General features: G+C 44.7%; 1 protein-coding gene across 6 annotated transcripts in view; it reads right to left on the reverse strand.

Moving 5' to 3' along the window:
• Window positions 1-22,831, reverse strand: part of ARMC9 (armadillo repeat containing 9) — a 168,847-nt gene that overhangs the window by 86,435 nt on the left and 59,581 nt on the right. For all 6 annotated transcript variants that reach the window (XM_058437383.1, XM_032753920.2, XM_032753916.2 and 3 more), the window contains 6 exons: window positions 21,661-21,695; window positions 19,201-19,312; window positions 15,923-16,015; window positions 7,220-7,310; window positions 5,256-5,379; window positions 1,566-1,705 (listed from right to left, as the gene is read on the reverse strand). In XM_058437383.1, coding sequence (XP_058293366.1) covers window positions 1,566-1,705; window positions 5,256-5,379; window positions 7,220-7,310; window positions 15,923-16,015; window positions 19,201-19,312; window positions 21,661-21,695 — 595 coding nt within the window. The remainder of the gene's footprint in view (window positions 1-1,565; window positions 1,706-5,255; window positions 5,380-7,219; window positions 7,311-15,922; window positions 16,016-19,200; window positions 19,313-21,660; window positions 21,696-22,831) is intronic.

Below are 22,831 nucleotides of genomic sequence, written 5' to 3' on the forward strand. Positions count from 1 at the left end.
TGTCTAAACCCAGAAGCACAACTGTAGGTCAGGTAGACTTGGAGACAAATCTTGGCTCCTCTGCTCATGAGCTGTATGACCTCGGGTGAGTCATGTAACCAATCTGGGCCTCAGTTTTCTCTTCTTTACAACAGGGATTACTATTCATACCTACCTCAAAAGGTGATGCAAAATTAAGTAAACTAATGTATGTAAAGGACTCGGTGTAGCATAGAACCTCGGTGCTCAGTAAACCACCCCAAGTGGTGGCTATTACTCCAGTCAGAGCACAGAGCGAGTCATTACCGTGAAAGCACAACACATTATAGAGCAATGTTCTCCCTCCCACGCGTGGACACCACCATCACGAAGACCATATAGGCATTTTAGTAGTTATAAACATCATCAGAAAAATCACTGCAAATATGGTGATGATGATGAAGAAAAGCTAATTCTAATCTGATAAACGTATTAGAAGTTAGGACTTTTGGCTGGGTGCGGTGGTTCATGTCTATAATCCCAGCACTTTGGGAGGGCAAGGCGGGTGGATCACTTGAAGTCAGGAGTTCAAGATCAGCCTTGCCAACATGGTAAAACTCCCTCTCTACTAAAAATACAAAAATTCGCCAGGTGTGGTGGTGGGCACCTGTAATCCCAGCTACTTGGGAGGCTGAGGCAGGAGAATCGCTTGAACCTGGGAGGCAGAAGTTGCAGTGAGCCAAGATCACGCCACTGCCTCTAGGCTGGGCAATGGAGCGTGACTTCATCTCAAAAAAAAAAAAAAAAAAAAGGCTAGGACTTCTTGCACATGCTATTTTTTTAAATGACTGAAATAACAGTCATTTACTCAGTCAACAACACACAGTTACATGGTTCAGTCTACAAAGTATATAGAGGTGAAGATGCTCCAACAAGTACTCCTGAGCCAGCTATTTATCCAGGGAGCCTTTCTCTCCTAACATTGGATGCTCAGGCTGGGGAAAGCCACAGCCTGGAGTTGGCACCTCTTCTAAAGAAGCTTCTTTCATCCCAGGTCACAATTTAAATGAGACAGTACCTGTACCTGGAAAAGCTAAAATCACTACCTTCAGTGATCAAGTATATAAATGACTGATCAAGTATATAAATGACTTGTGCCCACAGGAGAACCTCCACCTCCAGGGCTGGGGCAGGGAAAAGAGTGTGATTCAGGGCAGGAAGTGTGGTTTGGTGTCACTGCTACTGCGGCCAGCTTAATCCTATAGGATCTTGGGAACACACTTCTTTGTCTTCAGAAAAGGGGATCATATTCTTAATTTCCTACCTTTGAATAATGCAATAAAGAAAAAGGTAAATGAACTTAGTCTCCTCTTAATGCAGGCACTACATATATACAAGACATTTTTTCCAGGGCAAGAATGGATTTTGCCTTCAGGGATTCAACAGCTTGATACCTAGTTGGAAATGCTTTCTACTCTTTTTTCTGTTTTTAGTTTTCTATGAGACTAAAAGCAAACCATATCAGGCTCACTAGAAACCCAGCTTCAAGGGTCAAGATCTCTTCCCCTTCTTGCACTAGAATCTAGAATGAGGGTTGGGGCTGAGACCTGTGCTGCGGAGGCAGAGGTTCATGAGCAAAGCCACCGAGTACTCCAGCGTGTAGTCAGACAGGCAGTCAGGGTCCTTCAGAACATCAACCAGCCAGAAGATGAGGCCGTCTTGAATCATCACTGTCTGCAGCGGGCGCCTGGGAAGAAACAGCCTACGGTAAATACAAACTGCCAAGAAACTTTTCATATAAGAGGAAACAGTAGGCTGGGCACAGTGGCTCATGCCTGTAATCTCAGCACTTTGGGAGGCCAAGGCGGACGGATCACCTGAGGTCAGGAGTTGGAGACAAGCCTGGCCAACATGGTGAAACCCCGTCTCTACTAAAAATACAAAAATTAGCCAGGTGTGGTGGCGGTGCCTGTAATCCCAGCTACTTGGGAGGCTGAGGCATGAGAATTGCTTGAACCTAGGAGGCAGAGGTTGCAGTGAGCCGAGATCGTACCACTGCACTCCAGCCTGGGCGATGGAGCAAGACTCTGTCTCAAAAAAAAGAAAAAGAAACAGTAATGTGAATGCATATCAGAAAAGACAAACTTACAGAAGACATAGACTCTGAGGAATATTTTTGTTAAACCCATACAATTGAAATAACAAAAATTCTTCACATTTCAGGGATATTTATTACGGATTTAAATAAAGAAAAGGTGGTAAGGAGGCCTCCTACTTGGAAAGTTTCCTTTTCAATATTTAAAATTAGTAGATATTCAAATATCTAATAAATATTTATTAGTAGCTTTTGGTTTATTTAACCCAGGAAACAGGACCATAGAAATATTTCTTTGACAAATAGGGTTGTTTTTTTTTTTTTTTCCTGAGATGGAGTTTTGCTCTTATTGCCCAGGCTGGAGTACGATGGCACGATCTCGGCTCATCGCAACCTCCGCCTCCTGGGTTCAAGTGATTCTCCTGCCTCAGCCTCCCAAGTAGGTGGGATTATAGGCATGCGCCATCACACCCGGCTAATTTTGTATTTTTAGTAGAGCCAGGGTTTCTTCATGTTTGCCAGGCTGGTCTCGAACTCCCAACCTCAGCTGATCTGCCCGCCTCAACCTTCCAAAGTGCTGGGATTACAGGCGTGAGCCACTGTGCCTGGCTGACAAATACATTTTTACCTAAACTCTTTATAATCCAGCTCTAGGCACTCTGAGCTGTATAAAAATAAAGAAAAAAAGGAGGAGCAAAAGCCTAGCTTAACATCATTTTGATTCACATTTCTATAGAGTAAGGGTAGTTTAATGACCTGGTTAATACAAATTATAAGGAATGATTTTCCACCCAAAGTCCAGGTGTAGAATCTTACAAAATCCAATACCCCATCAAAATGTGTGATGGTGAATGTCATCAGGTTAGCCTTAAGAATTGCTGAGACTAAGTGTGGTATCATTATGAGATGCCATCTGGATTAGTAGAAAACTGACATGCCACTGAGAAGCCAGCTCTGCACATCTCCAGATGAGCAGGTTATGGTGAAACCACCACTCAGGACAGAACAGCAGAGCCAGTTATCCATTCATCCTGTTCTTAAACACTACACTGACCCAATCGGGGTGGCTTATTAGAATACAGTGAAGACTGCGCTCTCTTGGTAACTAGCTACCTTCTTCATTTATTGCAGAGACTCTGGAAAACTGCAAAAAGGTTAAGCACATTTACAGAACAAAAAAGCTTAAACTATCATTTGGAGGAAAAGATAAACAGGCAATAAACATTTGCATTACCAGGAGGAAGTATTTTTTTCACCATATCTTATATCTGTTACTTAACTATAGTTATTGAATTTCTAAAAACTTCCCCAAAGTGATCAACATTGAGCAAAGTTCTCTCTATAAACAAACAGAAATGAAGTGTTTGTATGCTCTGAGGAAGTAATGACTCTGCAGCACTTACAGTTCTTTTCGATTCATATAGTTAGAACAAACAATTTTCATTGGCAGGGAGTTGGCAGATGGTAGATACAAATACCTATCCCTTCCCCCACTAGACGCACACATGCTTAGACCATTTCATTTTGCAGGCTTCTGGTTATTTGTGAGTCAGTCAAATGTAAACCACATTTGATGGGAAGAAAGTGTGTTCAGAAGAGGACTGACAGAAAAAAGTTGAAGACTCCAGGGACTAGAGTTCTCAAGAAAGTCAAACAGAACTTGAGGTGATCATGAGAGAATAAAAACCCTGAAAAAATTACCGTATGTCCCAAAAATTCCTCTCCTAGATGCTGATCCACGAGAAAAGGAAACATATGTCCACACGAAGACTTGTGCTGAAACGTTCACGGCAGCATTATGCATATTGGCCAAAAATGCAAACAACTCAAATGCCGATCAACTGAAGGACAAACAAAATGTGGTGTAGGCTAGGCGCAGTGGCTCATACCTGTAATCCCAGCACTTTGGGAGGCCGAGGCAGGTGGATCATGAGGTTAGGAGTTCGAGACCAGGCTGACCAACATGGTGAAACCCCATCTCTACTAAAAATACAAAAATTAGCCGGGTGTGGTGGTGTGTGCCTGTAATCCCAGCTACCCCAGAGTTTGAGGCAGGAGAACTGGTTGAACCCGGGAGGTGGAGGTTGCAGTGAGCCAAGATTGTGCCACTGCACTCCAGTCTGGGTGACAGTGAGACTCCATCTCAAAAACAAACAAACAATATGATGTAGCCATAATGGAGTACATATTCAGCCACAAAAGGAATGAGGCCCTGACACATGCTGCTACATGGACGAACCTTGCAAATGCGACGCTAAGTGAGAGAAGCCAGTCACCAAAGAGCACACACTACATGATTCCATTTATATGAAACATTCAGTACAAGTCAATTGACAGAAAGCAGATTTGTGGCTACCGGGGACTGGGGGTAGGAATGAGGAGTGATTGTAAATGGGTATGAGGTTTCTTTTTGTGGTGATGGAAATGTCCTAAACGTGGATTGCAGTGATGACTGCACAACTCTGTAAATACACTAAAAATTCTTCAATTGTATGCTTAATATGGGGGAATATTATGGTGTGTAAATACATCTCAACAAAGCTGTAAACTGAAAAGGAACCTATGGGGCCAGGTGCGGTGACTCACACCTGTCATTCCAGCACTTTGGGGGGCTGAGGTGGGCGGATCACCTGAGGTCAGGAGTTCGAGACCAGACTGGCCAACATGGTAAAATCCCGTCTCTACTAAAAATACAGAAATTAGCCCCGCCTCATTGGTTCCAAGTCATGATGGTCTAGGCTGAGCCCTTGGGGTGGGCTGCTGGCATCATGGACAAGGTCAGGAGGCCCTAACCCTGACTTCCACAGGACTGCCTCTGACACTCTGCTGGGATGTGCATTCACGTGTGCGGCTCCCACAGGGGACTGGAAGTAACTTGAGGGCTGAGGCTCTGTCAGGTCTGATTCATGTGTCTGTCTCTAAGCCCTGCACATGCCCTGAGACGCAATCCTGCATGGCTGGCACTCGATGATGTCCATTAGGAAAATCCAATGATGCTTTGAAAATGGCTTCCTCCACCCCCAGCAGCCTCGAGCAGGATAGTTTAGTGGGTTAGAGATAAGCTTTCTAGCTCTGTCTTAGAAAGTCATCCAACCTCTCCAAAGTGTAGTGGAAAAATACCATCTGCCTCCTGGGTTGCCATGGGAATTTTAACTCAATCTGATCTCACAGGAGACACCGTGACCTACTGCACAGTCGTTACCTGAGGCTGAACTTCTGCAGGGCCCCAAGAACATTCTCCCTGGTGATGATATCCTTGTCCTCCTCCTTCAGCCTTCCCTCCAGCATCCGCAGCACCTTTGTGTTCTGGGCGAGGTAGAGGCGACCTGATAATACACCAGAGATGAAACAGGTGAAAGACAGAAATAATTTATCTGGTATGCTACAAAACCACTTTCCATGAAAACTTACTTTGCATATAACACAGTAGAATTTGGGTAATTCTATGTTCTAAAAAACTTACTGGGCAGGGCGAGGTGGCTCACGCTTGTAATCCTAGCAGTTTGGGAAGCCAAGGCAGGCAGATCACCTGAGGTCAGGAGTTCGAGACGAGCCTGGCCAACATGGTGAAACCCCATCTCTACTAAAAATACAAAAATTAGCTGGGTGTGGTGGCAGATGCCTGTCATCCCAGCTACTCGGGAGGCTGAGGCAGGAGAATTGCCAGACCCCAGGAGGCAGGTTGCAGTGAGCCTGAGATCGTACCACTGCACTCCAGCCTGAATGACAGAGCGAGATTCCATCTCAAGACAAACAAACAAACAAAAACTTACTGGTTGTGCAAGGTGGCTCATGCCTGTAATCCTAGCACTTTGGGAGGCTGAGGCAGGTGGATTGTTTGAGCCGAGGCACTGGAGACCAGCCTGGGCAACAGGGCGTAACCTCATCTCTATAAAAACTAAGGAACATTAGCCAGGTATGATGATGCACACCTGTTGATCCCGCTAATTGGGGGGCTGAGGCGGGAGGAGTATTGCTTGAGCCCGGGCGGTTGAGGCTACAGTGAGCCGAGATCATGCCACTGTACTCCAGCCTGGGTGACAGAGTGAGACTTTGTTTCAAAAAAAAAAAAACACACACACACACACACAAAACCCCCACAAAACTTATTAAAAGATATTTCTTCTAAACATTGGTTTTATTCAATGAAATATCTGATGACTAGAAAAACTACTCTTCTTGTGAGCTGAACATAATTCATTGCTGTGTTCTTGTGGGGAGCATTGTCCTTTTTTTTCCATGAAATCCTGAACCCAACAGTCAGATCTACAAAGAGAAAAGAGGGGTAATGTGTGTGTTATGAGCCCTTAAGTCTTCACAACAGAGGCAGCCAAGGAATGCTTCCATACACACTCTCTGTACAAGGCCTGGAGAAGAAGCAGGAAGCCATACCTGGGACCCTGTAATAAGCCCAGAATGGTCACTAGCCTGTTGTGGACTTCTGAATAGATATGGAAGATGTTAATTTCAGACATAAGTTTCAACAGTATTATTATATGAATGGTCCTCAGTAACATATCCTGGCTTATCATAAATGTCTGCCAAATGGATGGAAGAACGAATGAACAAATGAACAAAGTTTTGGGGTATCATATATTCATAATTTGAAAACTCCCTTTATTCACGTTATAAAGAGCTCAAATAAATAAGAACTTATGGAAGATAATGGCACTTTGAAAAATCATTTTAAATTCAGTTACGGGGGCATGCTATTTTCAGAGTTTTCAAATCCTTTGATTTAAGAGGTCATAGTCTTCTGAAGGAAATGGTGTAGTGTTTATTGGAGTCTGTTTTGTTTCACTAACCTTATTTTGCCGTAATTGTTTCACTTATTTTGCCTTAAGTAGAAAATTATAGAAAATACATTCATTACCTGTGACATACTTGAAAGCAATATAAAATGTTACTATGTTACAAAACCAAAAAGCTTTATAAAATAAAACCGGAGGTTTACCAAATAAACCCCAAAACTGTCCAAATGTGCTCTGACATAAACTAAAGCAACATGACAACAATTAATTTTCACAAAAGACCTTAGATGAATTAAACAGTAACCAACTGAGGAAGCGTCATCTCTAAGAAACTTGGGAGGAATGCTCATTTTCAAAGGAGAAAACACATCAATACGACCTAGCTCTTCTCTTTGAAGCAAAGCTGATGTCTCACCTTCTGCCAGTGACGCGAAAGCATTGATGAGCCTGGCCATGTACTGCCGCACCACGTCGCTCTTGGAGTGCAGCAACTGAAGCACACTCCTCTGGGGGAAAAAGTCAAGAGGAAAAACAAGGTTAAGAACAGGGAGAGATAAACACATGTCTCCTCTTCGGGTCTGGTAGTTCTCTTCCTCTGCCTGAATTTATTAGAGGTGAAATAAACAGACTAAAGCCAAACATTTTATCTGGAAGCCTTGATTTCCAACTGAAATTTGATGAGACTTGGCAAAAATAAGTTAGTCAGACTTCCAAATTAAATGAATCAATTACACGAAGCCCTCAGAACAGTGACTGGCGCAAAGGAAGCAGTCCTGTTTGCTGTTACCGTTGCTGTTGTTTTCCAGGTTAGAATGGCAGATCCAAGACACATGCCTAATTTGGCTCCCTCTAAGCCACAGTAAAACTACAATAAATGGACTGTTAAAAAAGATAATTCCCAAGGACAGAGAGAGCAGCACGAGAAATGATAACGCCACAATTCTGGAAGCGAGAATGCAGCACGGCAAGAGGCATAGCAGGTCCAAGAAGGCCAATCTCAAGGCAGCAACGGGCACTGTGGAATTACCCAATTTCCATTACTCACTCCTCAAACGGCTTAAGAGCTGAAGAAAAATAAAGACGAATGAATTAAAGTTGTTTAAGAAGCACTTGGATCCCACTCATGTGACTCCTGCGCACCTCTCAGCACAGGGCTGGGGAGAGGGTGTTCCCTTGTGAGGGAGACACAAAGAGTCTGTGGATCCGGGACACCAGGCAGAGGACAGCAAGGATTGCAAGGGTTCTAGAACAAAATGGAGAGGGGGGTTAGTGTCTAAATGCAGAATGAATGTGGAACAGAGGGCCACCCCTAAACTTGGCTCCCAGGACCCTGGCAACCAGACCCTTGCCCTCTAGGCCCAAGATTAGAAGACTATTCTCACAGTGAAATGACCAGCCCACAGGGGAAGAACTAGAGACTGTGAAATCAGAGGTTCCCAGCAAACGGCCCACCCAGATCCCCCTGGGTGGAGCTATCCATCGACAGGCCCCACCATCACACTCAATGGCTTTGCGGTCCCCTTCACTCCAAATCTCTCCTTAGGAGATCACCAAGGACTACCAGACATCTGAGAAAAGTTTCTACCAGGAGGCCAAAACAAATGGGAGGGGTGGGGGGGGTTGGGGGGGTCTTGGAGTAAATGAGACTGTGCAGGGAGAAGAAAACTAAAAATCAAATAAAAATTCATCACCAATATCCTCAAAGATATAAGAAACTCTATTATATCCATGAAACAAGAGAATGCTATCAAAAAGGAAATAAAAGTTTCAACAGAAGGGTCAGAAAATAACGATGAAGAAATCTGCTAGGGAGGCTGGACAGGGTGGCTCATGCCTATAATCCCAGGACTTTGGGAGGCCAAGGTGGGCAGAGAGGTCAGGAGTTTGAGACCAGCCTGGCCAACATGGTGAAACCCCATCTCTACAAAAATACAAAAATTAGGCGGGCGTGGTGGCACACACCTGTAATCCCAGCTACTCAGGAGGCTGAGGCAGGAGGATTGCTTGAACCCAGGAGGCAGAGGCTGCAGTGAGCTGAGATCATGCCAGGGCAGCAGAGAGAGACTGTCTCAAAAAATAAATAAATAAATAAATAAATAAAAATAAAAGAAGAAAAGAAATCTCCTAAAGAGTGGAACAAAAGGTAGAAAAGATGAGAGAAAACTATAATAGAAAACCAGTTCAGGAGGTTCAACATTCAGAGAGAGAACACAGAAAACAGAGGGAAGAAATCATCAACAAAATAACTCAAGAAAAAGTTCGCAGAATGAAAGTTGTCAGATTGAAAGGGCCCACAAAGTGCTCAATAAAAGGGATTAAAATATACCTCATGAAGGACGTCAGTGGGAAACTGGGAAGATTCAATATGCTTCTAGAGAGAGAAACACAGGTCACATACAAAAGATAAAGAATTGGAATGGCTTTGGATTTCTTTTTTTAGATTTTTTGAGTCAAGCTCTCACTTTGTTGCCCAGGATGGAGTGCAGTGGTGTGATCACAGCTCACAGCCTCAACCTCTTGGGCTCAAGCAACCCTCTCACCTCAGCCTCCTGAGTTAGCTGGGACTACAGGCACACGCCAACATGCCTGGTTAATTTAAAAGAATTTTTTTTTTTTTTTTTAGAGAATGGGGTCTATGTTGCTTAGGCTGCTCACAAACTCCTGGGCTCAAGCGATCCTCCTGCCTTGGCCTCCCAAAGTGCTAGAATTATGGGCACCGTGCCCAGCTGGCTTTGGATTTCTGTACAGCAAAACTGGAACCTAAAAGACAATGGAGCAATGTCTTCAAAATTCTGAAGGAAAATTATTTACAATTCAGGATTCTATACAAAGAATGAAGACATTTCTTGACCATACATGATCTCAAAAAATTTACTTCCTGTGTACTTTTTGTTTAGACACTATTAACTAAAGGACGTGTTCCACCAACCGAGAGAACAAGTCAAGAAATAAGATAATACGGGACACTGGAAACAGAGATCCAATTCAGGAGAGAGGTGAAAGGAATCAACAAAAGTTTGGTGAAGAGACTCCTGGACAGCAGCTATGCACCAGAATGTTTTCCAGACTAAACCCGGCTGATTCAAGAGGGCAACATGTCAAAGGCTGTTGTCCCCAAGATGCCTATTACCATTACACCAATTTAGGTTGAATTTTTGCTGAAGTATAGCATCTACACAGGACATTGCACGGATCACATGTACAGCCTGATGAGTGTTCACAAAGTGAACATGTGGCTAACTAGTAACCAGGTCAAGAAACAGAACATGACCATAGTTCCAGATGCCCTTCCAGAACCCCATTCCAAACCAAGGGTGACCTCTCTCCTGGCTTCTAACATCATAGATTCATGTTGCTTGGCTTTAAATTATTTTAATAAATGAAACCATATATTACATATTCTCTTATGTTTGACTTTTTCATTCAACAATTTGTCTGTGATATTCACCCAGGGTCTCTGCTGTCTTCCTTCTCATTGCTGAAGGTATCCCATTTTACAAATACATCACAGGTATTCATTCTACTGCTGATGGACATTTGGGTTGCAGCCAGTGTTTTGGTTCTAGAAGTGCAGCTATGAATATTCTTGCATGTTTTTTAGTGAACATATGGGCACGTTTTGGTTGGGGCTTACCTAGGAGTGGTTTTGCTAGGACATAAGGTATTCAATTTTAGTAAATGCTGCCCGTGTTCCAAAGTAGTGCACGAGGTCCCAATTTTTAAACAGAGTACAAAATGACTGATGAGACGAGCCCAGACTCTTATCTGCATTTGGATAACCCTAAACATGTGCTAGTGAAGTTCTAGCTCCCCCTTTCATGCCCTGCTGTGTGGATCAGCTGTGAAGTTTTTTTACCCCCACAGAAGTATTCTCAAGTGATCAACCCCTGAGAACTAGAAGTAGATCAAGTGAGCTTAAAGCCAAAATACAGAGCAGCTCACCATTGCCCTTGGGCATAAATATTGCCGCCAGGCCAGGTGCAGCGGCTCAGACCTGTAATCCCAGCACTTTGGGAGGCTGAGGCGGGCGGATTACTTGAGGTCAGGAATTTGAGACCAGGCTGGCCAACATGGCGAAACCCCATCTCTAATAAAAATACAAAAATTAGCTGGGCATGGTGACGTGCACCTGTAGTCCCAGCTACTCAGGAGGCTGAGGTGGGAGAACTGCTTGAACCCAGGAGACGGAGGTTGAAGGGAGCCGAGATCGCGCCACTGCACTCCAGCCTGGGCGACAGAGCGAGACTGTCTCAAAAAATAAAAATAAATAAATAAATATTGCTGCTGGACAACTGGTACCTGGCCCACCTTTCAATTCTGCCAGATGCTCTATGTTTCCCAGGACTCTCTCCCACCTTTGATTACCAATGTCCCCAGAGGGGATCAATAAGTGCTCAGGGAGGCTATGTCCAACTGTCATCTCAAACTTTGGTTTATGCCATCTTCTCCTAGCTAACTTCATCTAACACGGGCACAGTCCTGTTTCCTTGCAGAGCAAGGCTGGTGCTTGCTACTCAGCACAAAAGCAAACATTGTATTATGCAGGATATACATAGATGGGAAAACTATAAAGAAAAGCAAGGAGCGGATTAACACAACAGTCAGGATGCGCATGCACACTTCACAGCAGCACTATTCACAGTAGCCAAAAGGTGGAGGCAACCCAGTGTCTGCTGACAGAGGAACAGATAGATACGCAAATTATGGTCCATCCATATGATGAAATATTAGCCTTAAAAAGAAAAGAAATTCTGACATATGCTACGTGGATGAACTTGAGGACATTAGCTAAGTGAAATAAGCCAGTCACAAAAAGAAAAATATTGCACAATTCTACTTATATGAGGTATTTGGAGTAGTCACAATCATAGAGACAGATAGTAGAATGGGAATTTGCCAGGGGCCTGGAGTAGGGGGAAATGGAGAATTATTGCTTAATGGGTACACAGTTTCAGTTTTACTAGATGAAAAAAGTTATTTATGGAGATGGATGGCACGTGATGGTTGCACATTATGAATGTGTTTAATACCACTGAACTGTACACCTAAAAATGGGTAAGATGCTTAGAGATATGAAGAGAGATATTTATGAAGTCTAGAAACTAAGAATTCAGCTAAAAATGAAAAATTCAGTTCTCTACAATTTCATTAAATTTGGCTCCATTCAAGTTTTTGGTCTCAAGCTGTAATTCTCAAAGCATCCTGGACCAGCAGTATTAGCATCACTGGAAACCTTGTTGGAAATGCAAATCCTTGGGCCCCACCGTAGACCTATTGAATGGAAACTGCTGGTGGGACCCGGTGATCTGTTTTAATGAGACCTCCAGGAGATAACGATGCATGTTAAACTTTGAGAACCACTATGGGAGAGGAATGAACCAACGAGTTCAATTTCCTGTCTGTACAGGCCAGTTTACCTTGGTCCCATAGTGACACAGCATCCATGTTGGACAAGGAGTCTTTCTGCCCTGCAGATTCTCTGACATCTTAAGAGAACTTCAACTCATTTCTTCTTCTTCTTCTTTTTTTTTTTTTTTTGAGATGGAGTCTCAGTCTGCTGCCCAGGCTAGAGTCCAGTGGCGCAATCTCAGCTTACTGCAACCTCTGTCTCCCGGGTTCAAGCACTCAGCTTCCCAAATAGCTGGGATTACGGGTGCACACCACCACATCTGGCTAATTTTTGCATTTTTAGTAGAGACAGGGTTTCACCATGCTGGCCAGGCTGGTCTCAAAACATCTGTGATCTGCCCAACTCGGGCCTCCCAAAGTGCTGGGATTACAGGCATGAACCACCACACCTGGCCTATTTCTTCTTCTTTTTTTTTTTTTTTTAAAAGTTTTATTTCAAGTTTCTGGGTTATAGGTGGTTTTTAATTACAGGGATAAGTTATTTAGTGGTGACTTCTGAGACTTCAGTGCACCCACTGAATACAGTGAACACTGTCACCTGTGCAAGGTCCATTATAACATTTTTGTTTGCATCCTCACATCTTAGCTCCCACTTACAAGTGAGAACATATGATATTTGGTTTTCCATTCCTGAGTTACTTCACTTAGAATAAGGCCTCCAGCTCCATCCAAGTTGCAGCAAAAGACACTATTTCATTCCTTTTTATGGCTGAGCGGTATCCCATGTTGTATATATACTACATTTTCTTTATCCAGTCTTTGGTTGATGGGCACTTAGGTTGGTTCCAAATCTTTGTAATTGCAGATTGAAAACGTGTGTGTGCATGCGTCTTTTTCATATAATGACTTCTTTTCCTTTGGGTGGATGGCCACTAGTGGGATTGTTGGACTAAATGGTAGTTCTACATTGAGTTCTTTAAGGAATCTCTGTACCATTTTCCATAGTGGTTATACTAATTTACATTGCCACCAGCAGTGTAAAAGGGTTCAAGGGTTCAGCTCATTTCTTCTTCTTTTTTTTTTTTTGAGATGCAGTCTCGCTCTGTCACCAGGCTGGAATGCAGTGGTGCCATCTCCGCTCACTGCAACCTCTGTCTCCTGGGTTCAAGTGATTCTCCTGCCTCAGCCTCCTGGGTAGCTGGGATTACAGGTGCGTGCCACCATGCCTAGCTAATTTTTTAGTAGAGACAGAGTTTCACTATGTTGGCCAGGCTGGTCTTGATCTCCTAACCTCCTGATCCACCCGCCTTGGCCTACCAAAGTGCTGGAAATACAGGTGTGAGCCGCTGTGCCCAGCAGCTCATTTCTTCTTAAAAAAAATAAACCAGGCTGCGCGCAGTGGCTCAGGCCTGTAATCCTAGCACTTTGGGAGGCTGAGGCGGGCAGATCACCTGAGGTCAGGAGTTCAAGACCAGCCTGACCAACATGGAGAAACCCCATCTCTACTAAAAATACAAAATTAGCTGGGCGTGTGGCGCATGCCTGTAATCCTAGCTACTGGGGAGGCTGGAGCAAGAGAATCGCTTGAACCCAGGAGGTGGAGGTCGCAGTGAGCCGAGATCGTGCCACTGCACTCCAGCCTGGGTGACTAGAGTGAAGCTCCATCTCAAAATAAATAAATGAATAAATAAATAAACCATAGCTGGGCACAGCGGCTCACGCCTGTAATCCCAGCACTTTGAGAGGCTGAGGTGGGTGGATCACCTGAGGTCAGGAGTTCAAGACTAGCCTGGCCAACACAGTGAAATCCCATCTCTACTAAAAATAAAAAAATTAGCTGGGTGTGGTGGCGGGCACCTGTAATCTCAGCTACTTGGGAGGCTGAGGCAGGAGAATTGCTTGAACCCAGGAGGTGGAGGTTGCAGTGAGCTGAGACTGCGCTACTGCACTCCAGCCTGGGCGACAAGAGAGACTCCATCTCAAAAAATATATATAAGTAAACGATAGCAATCACATATAATGATTTGAGGAAGAAATTACTCTCTTCAATGGCTATAGAGGTCACTGCCTTTTTGACAAAAACCACAGATGACAAAACCCAACACACCTTTCATCAGAGGACACATTATCATTTTATACATAGTCAAGAAAGAGAAAAAAAACTGCCAATTAAACTATAAAATGCCATTAACTGTCAGATACACCCTAATAGCAAAGATGTTAAAATGGGGGGAAAAGTGTATCTTCGACTCAATGAAATAATGTTAGAAATAATCAGTATTGACTTTACTCTTTAATTCGAGTTTGGAAGTTAATACGTTATTCAGCTGCTTCATGCCTTGTAGGCTGGATTCAATGCCATTATAAATCCAAACAGGAAAAAAAAAGCAAGAAATAAGTCAAGAATATGAGAGACTATTTTCAAACTTAAGTCATTCAGGAGAACATTAAGACTACATTCACAGAGTAAACTGGCAACTCAAAACTCACATTGTATTGCCTGTATGCACAACAGATGAATGTGTAACTCACTTCCCCAGGGTCTGTTGCTATGGTTTGAACGTCCCCACCAAAACTCATATCGACATTTAATTGCCGATGTAGTAGTACAGGGAGGTGGGACCTTTAAGAGGATATTAGGCATTAATGGATTAATGCCATTACTGCTGGAGTGGGTTAGTTATTGTGTGAGTAGGCTCCTGATAAAAAGACGGCTTCGACCCCCATTCTCTGACTTGCATGCTCACTTCTGCCTTCTGCCTTTTGCTTTGGGATGACTCTTGCCAGATGCTGGCGCCATGCTCTTGGACTTCCTAGACTTCGGAACTATGAGCACAATACCCTTGGATTGTTTATAAATTACCCTATCTGTGGTATTCTGTTATAGCAGCAGGAAATGGCCTAAGACAGCTGTTTAATCAGTGAGTGTTCAGAGCATTTGATACTCCACTCAGTGCACACATTGTGAAGTTTAACAATAGCTTTACATTTTTACAGCACTCTGGATAAAAATTCAACTGAAATAATAAAACGTAGTACCCTCTTAACATGTGCCAAATTCAAAATCCTGATCCTCCTCCTGTCCAGTGAAGTTTGGTGCAGATACAGGTAGGAGGGGCAAGGACAGAAGAGAAAGACCAAGTGACTACTTGGTACCAGGCCTGGGGCTAAGGATTTCCCACACCTGACTGTATGTAATCATCCCAACAACCTCCCGAGGCAAGCGCGCCTCCTTGCCCAGATGGGGAGGTGCCTGAGACTGACTAACTTGCTTACAGTGACCTGGCTAACGAGTGGTAGAGCAGAGGTTTGGAAGCCAGTTTATTTTACCCCAAATCTCACACTTTTCCCACAGGATCAGTAGACCTATCTGGTCCAAAACTATATGTAAGTACTGTGTTAAAGACATTTTTAGTCAGGCCCAGATGTAAACAACCTGAATGTGCTTACCTACCTTGTCCCTCCGAAGTCATACTCAGTTTTCAGGACTCATGGTAAGCAGTGAGGTGAGGTCAAGAGTAGGGAATTTGAGAAAAGGAAAAACGGCAGAAAAGAGCTCCAGAGATGATGAATCAGGCAGTTGTAACTTGTTTAGAACTCTTCACTAGAAGCAAAAAGTAAGCCAATGCCCAGGACCTCATGAGCTCAAGGCTGACATACAGTTACGAAGCTGAAAATGTGCAGAGAAACTATAAGCTTCCCTCATCTGCTAAGATCATTCCCTAGAATTGAAGGCCCTGGCTGGGATCTGGCCCCACCTCTTACCAACCTGGTTGTGGCTATAACAGTCTAAGAGGTCATTGCTGATGTAGGCTTGCAGCACGGTCTCCCTCTGCTCTCCAGGATGGGATGTGGTCAAGCGCTGGAGCAAAGAAAAACAAAAGTAGTGAGACCTAAGTCTTATCATGGAGAAAAGTTTCTCATAGCAGGTGTGTTTTAAATGGCAGTATCAGTACCTACACATTTAACCAAACACAATAAGTAATATCCAGCTTGGGGAGTGGTGGCAAGTTAACCAGCCAACCAAAACGAGAACCTATGATGCGGGCCGGGCGCGGTGGCTCACGCCTGTAATCCCAGCACTTTGGGAGGCCGAGGCGGGTGGATCACGAGGTCAGGAGATCAAGACCATCCTGGCTAACATGGTGAAACCCTGTCTCTACTAAAAATACAAAAAAATTAGCCGGGCGTGGTGGCGGGCGCCTGTAGTCCCAGCTACTCGGGAGGCTGAGGCAGGAGAATGGCGTGAACCCAGGAGTCGGAGGTTGCAGTGAGCCGAGATCACACCACTGCACTCCAGCCTGGGTGACAGAGTAAGACTCGGTCTCAAAAAAAAAAAAAAAAAAAAAGGACCTAAGATGTCCTTCCTAATGAGTGACACAGGGAGCCAACTTATACATGTGAACTCTCTAGAGAAGCGAGGCAGCAAAATGCTCAGACTGTAAGTGTGCAGATAGGGAAGAGCTCATCCATGCCCAGAGAAGCATTTCTTGTATAAAGGGGCTCAGGAGCTGGCCCCTGCAGGATGGGCAGCCTGTTAACCAGCACAGGGGAGCGTGAGCATGGTGGGGGATAGGGAAGTGAGGTCTAGCTCAGGGAAGTACAATACAGGGCACGGTGGAGTGGGCTCAGTGGGAGGGGCCCAGGGCTGACTGTAGAGCACTCTGAATGCATGCCCTGCCAACAAATTCACTCTATCCTACCCTATTGGGAATGACAGAGTGATACAGCGCATGCATGAGTGTAGAGATAGCTGGCTAGAATTTTGTAGATTTTAGAAAGCCCGGAGTCTGTCATGTTGCTACAAGTAAAAATTTACACAATGTCCACAGGGCTAGAAGAAAACTTTCGTGTGGAGAGCATGTATAATGGGTATGTGCGTGTGCACATCGATGTGTACAGGTGTGAGGTGGGATACGAAAAAGCATGTCACAGAGTGAGCAAATATCCTTGCTTTTTCAGGAAAATCCTACTAGATAAGAATCCTGAGGCTGCAAGCCCTGCTTGTAGCCAAAGAGAAGCTAGATGTGCAAGGAATACGCTAGTTCTTAGCATGGGCAAGAGCACAGGCCAGAGCATCAGACGCCCTGGGCTGGAAGGAGAGCCGGGGAGGCCTCCAGAGCAGGCACTGCCAACAGACGTGATGACCATGGCCAGGGTGTGCCTGGAGTGTCACACTGGGGTGCTGCTACCCTTCCGTTGAGTTCACTGAGGTTGAAGCAGCAGCAAGAAGCCGGGTGGGGGCACTGGAGGGGGACACAGACAAAAACATTAGAAACCTGTTCACTTTTCCTGGTTATTCTGTGAAGATGTCACTCTCTCAGCAAAGGAATACCCTGTCTCAGCAAGAGGCTCAGGAGTAGCACGGACTGAGAGGAAGTGCAGCATCAGTAAACCAAGAGCCACATAAAAGATGAGTTTGAGAGCTTGAGCAGAGAGAGGCAAATGGCCAGGGAGGAAACGGCCACTGTGGATGACTCATGCTGCCCCACCCACTCTAGTCCAAACAAAACCAGAGCAGACATCACCGCTTGTCCACAGGACTCTTCCTGTGGATCCTGGATACGTCTTCTGAGTCCTCAAGACGTACTTCAGGAAGCACTACCATAGAAGCATGCAAGTGAGAACTGTTTCTATCCACAGATGGGAAATTGCTAAGGATCCTGATGCCAAGATACCTTGAAATTCGGGGGTCCATGAAGGTGTCTGATGCTAATGAATTAGAATGGACTGTTCAGTTAAAGAACTGCTGGCTCAACCAGTGTTGGCTTGAGTCGGCAGTTCTCAGTGTGGTCCAGGGAACCCTAAGAGGTCCCCCAAACCCTTTAGCAGGTCTGCAAGGTCATAATTTTTATAATACTAAGATATGACAATGCCTTTTTTATGATCAGTCTCTGGGAGGCTATATGAAGTGTGACACTGACAATCAAACACAAAGCAGATATGAGAATCCAGCTGTCTTCCACCAAGCCAGACATTAAAGACAACTGCAGAACAATGCTGCTCTTCTCACAATTTTATTGTTGTTTGGAAAGTAGTATTTGTCACAAAAAATGTTATTTATGTTAACATGTCATTTATTATTGCTCATTTTAAATGAATTAATAAACATATATTTCAAATCTTCAGGTTTTTTTTTTGTTTTGTTTTGTTTTGAGATGGGGTCTCGCTCTGTCACCAAGGCTGGAGTGCAGTGGTGTGATCTTGGCTCATTGCAACCTCTGCCTCCCAGGTTCAAGCAATTCTCCTGCCTCAGTCTCCTGAGTAGCTGGAACGACAGGCACCTGCCACCATGCCTGGCTAAATTTTTGTATTTTTAGTAGAGATGGGGTTTTGCCATGTTGACCAGGATGGTCTTGAACTCCTGACCTCAGGTGATCCACCTGCCTCGGCCTCCCGGTGTGCTGGGATTACAGGCGTGAGCCACCATGCCCAGCCAAATCCTCTCAGTTTTAATTTCAAATGCTGTAAATATTGGTAGGTAAAAGTCACATAAATGAAAGCTCTCTGAGGTCCTCAGTAATTTTTGAGAGTGGAAAGGGGTCTGACACTAAAAAGCTTGAGAACCAATTGCTGACTTCAACTGCACTCAATCTGAAGACTAGGCAGAAAAGTAACGATGGGGACCAGGACACTTCCCTTAGGCCCTGTGAACAGGAGTTCTTTCCTTGGCGCCTGTCCAGGGTGGCTGCATGGCAGTGCCTGAATACAGAACCTCTGTGGGACTGTAGGTAACCCTGACTCCACGCACTCACACAAGCAGAGTGGGGCTCATCGCCAGGAAAGGGCTACACGCAGGTGCAGTCCCCTGGGCCTTGAGATTCATTTATCTAACTCATGACATCACAATTGCCATAATATAGGAGTTTCTAAAAGGAGGCCCAGGCTATCTTCAGAAGTGGCTTTTGACTTCCGTTCTTGATGTCAGTAGACAGCGGGGAAGAAAGATTTCTGGAAGATGGGTTAAAAGACACGAGCAAGGTAGCCAGCCAAGAAAACCAGCACTGGTTTGGTTTTGTTTTCTAACTTTAAGACAAAGGTACCTACCCAGCGCAGAGCCTGCAACAAGAAGGCTTTCAAGCGGTCACTCCCCAAAATCAAATCCTTCTTCAGTTTCTCATAATCCAAGGAAGGCAGTAATGGGACATCCTTCAATTTCCTACTCAGCAACACAAGTTCAAAGAGAAAGAAAAGGGCAAAAGGGCATGTTTGTTACCCCTCCTGAACATCATGACACCCGAGCTAGAGCCTGCTGTTCCCCTGGGCTCCCAGCATGACCTCCCGAATTCCACTAGGAGGGCGGGCTGGGTTCTAGGCTCCTACCTCAGCTTTAACCAGCTCAGCTCTGCCTGTTCTGTTGGATGAACTTAGGTTCTGTTTAACATTTTTCCTAAAACAAGGAGTCTTTGCCTGAACAGATTTAGAAACCCCTACATTCACCTTCAGCCAGAACTCCCTAGGATGGGGAAGAAATCACCTTGAGAGCATCATGACTTTCCACTGAAGTTCTGTTTAGAATTTTGGACATAGTTCAAAGACAATTAGCATCAGCAGGCCCCAAGAGTTCTACCTAAACACCTGAAGCCACTGTTCCTCTCAAGCCTGAGCTACTGGACCGGGGGAATATGAACGACAGTCAGGAAACAGGTGTGAAGAGTAGGTAGGTGGAGGCCGGGCGTGGGGGCTCACACCTGTAATCCCAGCACTTTGGGAGGCCTAGGCGGGTGGATCACCTAAGGTCAGGAGTTCGAGACCAGCCTGGCCAACATGGTGAAACCCCATCTCTACTAAAAACACAAAATTAGCTGGGCATAGTGACATATGCCTGTAGTCCCAGCTACTCGGGAGGCTGAGACAGGAGAATCGCTTGAACCCGGGAGGCGGAGGCTGCAGTGAGCCGAGATTGCACCACTCCGGCCTAGACAAGACACAGCAAGACTCCATCTCAAAAAAAAGAAAAAAAGGTAATTAGGTGGGTGGCTCAGCCCTCCGAGGAGGTAGAAGGCGTGGTCAGGAAGCAGCATGGGAACACAGGCAGGAGACGGCTTGTAGGACAATTTGCAGACCCTCCTCAGGGAGACCCCAAAGACTTCTGGGGAGCCAGGTTTCAGTGAGGAGAGACCTCGGATTTGAGATCCACACAGCTCCGACAGCCCCGCCACCCACCTTCGGTCAGCCAGAAACAAAAGCAATCACCTCAGCTTCCTTGTCGCTAAAAGAAGTGTCTTCATGTTTTGTTTTATTGTAGAAAAGGAGATGAGAGGGCATGGAAAAACTGGTGAAACTAAATGAGGTTTGCAGTCTAGTTCACAGTACTGTATCAATGATAGTTTCCTCATTTTGGTGTAATACTACAGTATTAAGCCAAATGCTAAGTGGCGTATACGTATTAACTAATTTCGATCCTCACAACAATCCTATAATAGAACTACTATGATTCTCCTCATTTTGTAAGTGAGGAAACTGAGGCACAGAGAAATTAAATAAGTAATCCCCAGTCACAGGGAGGGTAGCAGGGGTGGGTTTTTAACCCTAGCAGTCTGTGCAGTGATACTACTGCCAAAGTGGTAGGAGAGAATAAAGCGTGGGGTCAAGGTCAGACTCAGGCAGGGCTGAGGGAGGAGCAATGCTGTGGGCATCTCAGGTGTGTGAGGAATCACACAGCACCCCTGTCCTCCCCTCCTCTCCCGCAAAGCTGGCTCAGAGGGTCCTAGAAGCCACCCTGGTCCTCACGCCCAAGTGAAAGGTTCTCAACTCCCTTGTCACCACAGCATCAGACACTCCCGAGGGGGACAGCCCAACTCATCAGGACAGGAGTGCTCAGGCACACAAAGGGCTGCCCATGGCCCTGATCACAGTGTGAACCAGCAGACAACATAAATTCAGACAGTGCAACACTCTGTGGATTGCACTATGATAGTAGATTAAATTCATTTCTATACAACACCATATGAACAATTCAACAGTTTTTTTCGTTTGAGGCTTCCTTACCAAAAGAATAGAATTAACAATATAAGCTGGCCGGGCGTGGTGGCTCACGCCTATATTCTCAGCACTTTGGGAGGCCAAAGCGGGTGGATCACTTGCGGTTGGGTGTTCGAGACCAGCCTGACCAACGTGGAGAAAACGCGTCTCTATTAAAAATACAAAATTAGCCGGGAGTGGTGGCGTATGCCTGTAATTGGGAGGCTGAGGCAGGACAATCGCTTGAACCTGGGAGGTGGAGGTTCTGGTGAGCTGAGATTGCACCATTGTACTCCAGCCTGGGCAACAAGAGCGAAACTCTGTCTCAAAAAAAGAAAAAAAAATCACACACGCAATAAAAAATAATTCTAGTTTAACAATATTATTTATAAGTACTCGTATTTCCTTTAATATTCACATGTAGCTCTAGCTCAAAGGCATTCCTCTAACCTAGGCTGCTGAGTGTTTATTAAAGACACTTTGAATTCCCATTTTACACATTGCTGTTCTCCTTAATAAAAATTCCTAAGAGCAGTTACTTACACGGGTGCCAAGGAGGCTCGTAACATGGTGGATGCCTGGGGGGAAGAGGACAGAAGAAAACAAACGGTGTTAAACACTGATAGCAATGCACGGATCCCAAATCACCCTAACAGCATGGAATCAACAGATGTGCAAGTTAGGTTTTTTTGTTTTTGTTTTTGTTTTTTTGAGATGGAGTCTTGCTCTGTTGCCCAGGCTGGAGTGCAGTGGCGCAATCTCGGCTCACTGCAACCTCTGCCTACTGGGTTCACGCCATTCTCCTGCCTCAGCCTCCCGAGTAGCTGGGATTACAGGCGCCTGCCACCACGCCCAGCTAATTTTGTTTTGTATTTTTAGTAGAAACGGGGTTTCACCATGTTAGCCAGGATGGTCTCGATCTCCTGACCTCGTGATCCGCCCACTTCGGCCTCCCAAAGTGCTGGGATTACAGGCGTGAGCCACCATGCCCGGCCCAGATGTGCAAAGTTTTAATCCACCAGGATTCACCAACCAAAGTCACATATGATGTAAAAATCAACCCAAACTAAAGTTACACACCACTGATCCAGCTCACAGCCTACCCAGCCCTGGTTTGATGTTACACCACTCCAAGCAAAACTCTAGAGGCTGCTCTGCCTATGGAGTAACCATTCTTTGATTCCTTTATTTTCTTTAGAAAAAAACAAAAACAAACAACCAAAAAAAAAAAAAAATCCTCTATAGAAAACGATGGGTTCTCCCTGACCAAACTCCCAGGGGCATTTCAAGCTGCCTAGTTAAATACATTATGAAGAACAAAAGCAATATGAATCATTATATTATTCTGGTTTTTTCTTTATTAAGATTTTCTCTTCAAGTATAAAAATGTGCACTTTGTACCAAGTCAAACACTCTACAAGTGTTTAAAAAACACTAACAACCCCTCTTCCACCCCACTCTTTTAATCCTGATCCTGTCTACAGGCAAAATCATCACCTACTTTATGCAGATTCTTGTCCCATTTATTGTGTGTGTGTGTGTGTGTGTGTGTGTGTCTTTTTGCCACTACAGGCAGTGCTGTATTAAGTATGTACTAAAATACATCTGAGAAACATATAAGCAGATACAGTGTGTGGTGCTTGTTTGAACTGACTCAGATAAACCAACTGTAAAAAGATATTTTGAGAAAATAAGGGAAATCTGAATATGGAGG

This window comes from Hylobates moloch, unplaced genomic scaffold (genome assembly GCF_009828535.3).
Source record: "Hylobates moloch isolate HMO894 unplaced genomic scaffold, HMol_V3 SCAFFOLD_1, whole genome shotgun sequence".
Lineage (NCBI taxonomy): Eukaryota > Metazoa > Chordata > Mammalia > Primates > Hylobatidae > Hylobates > Hylobates moloch.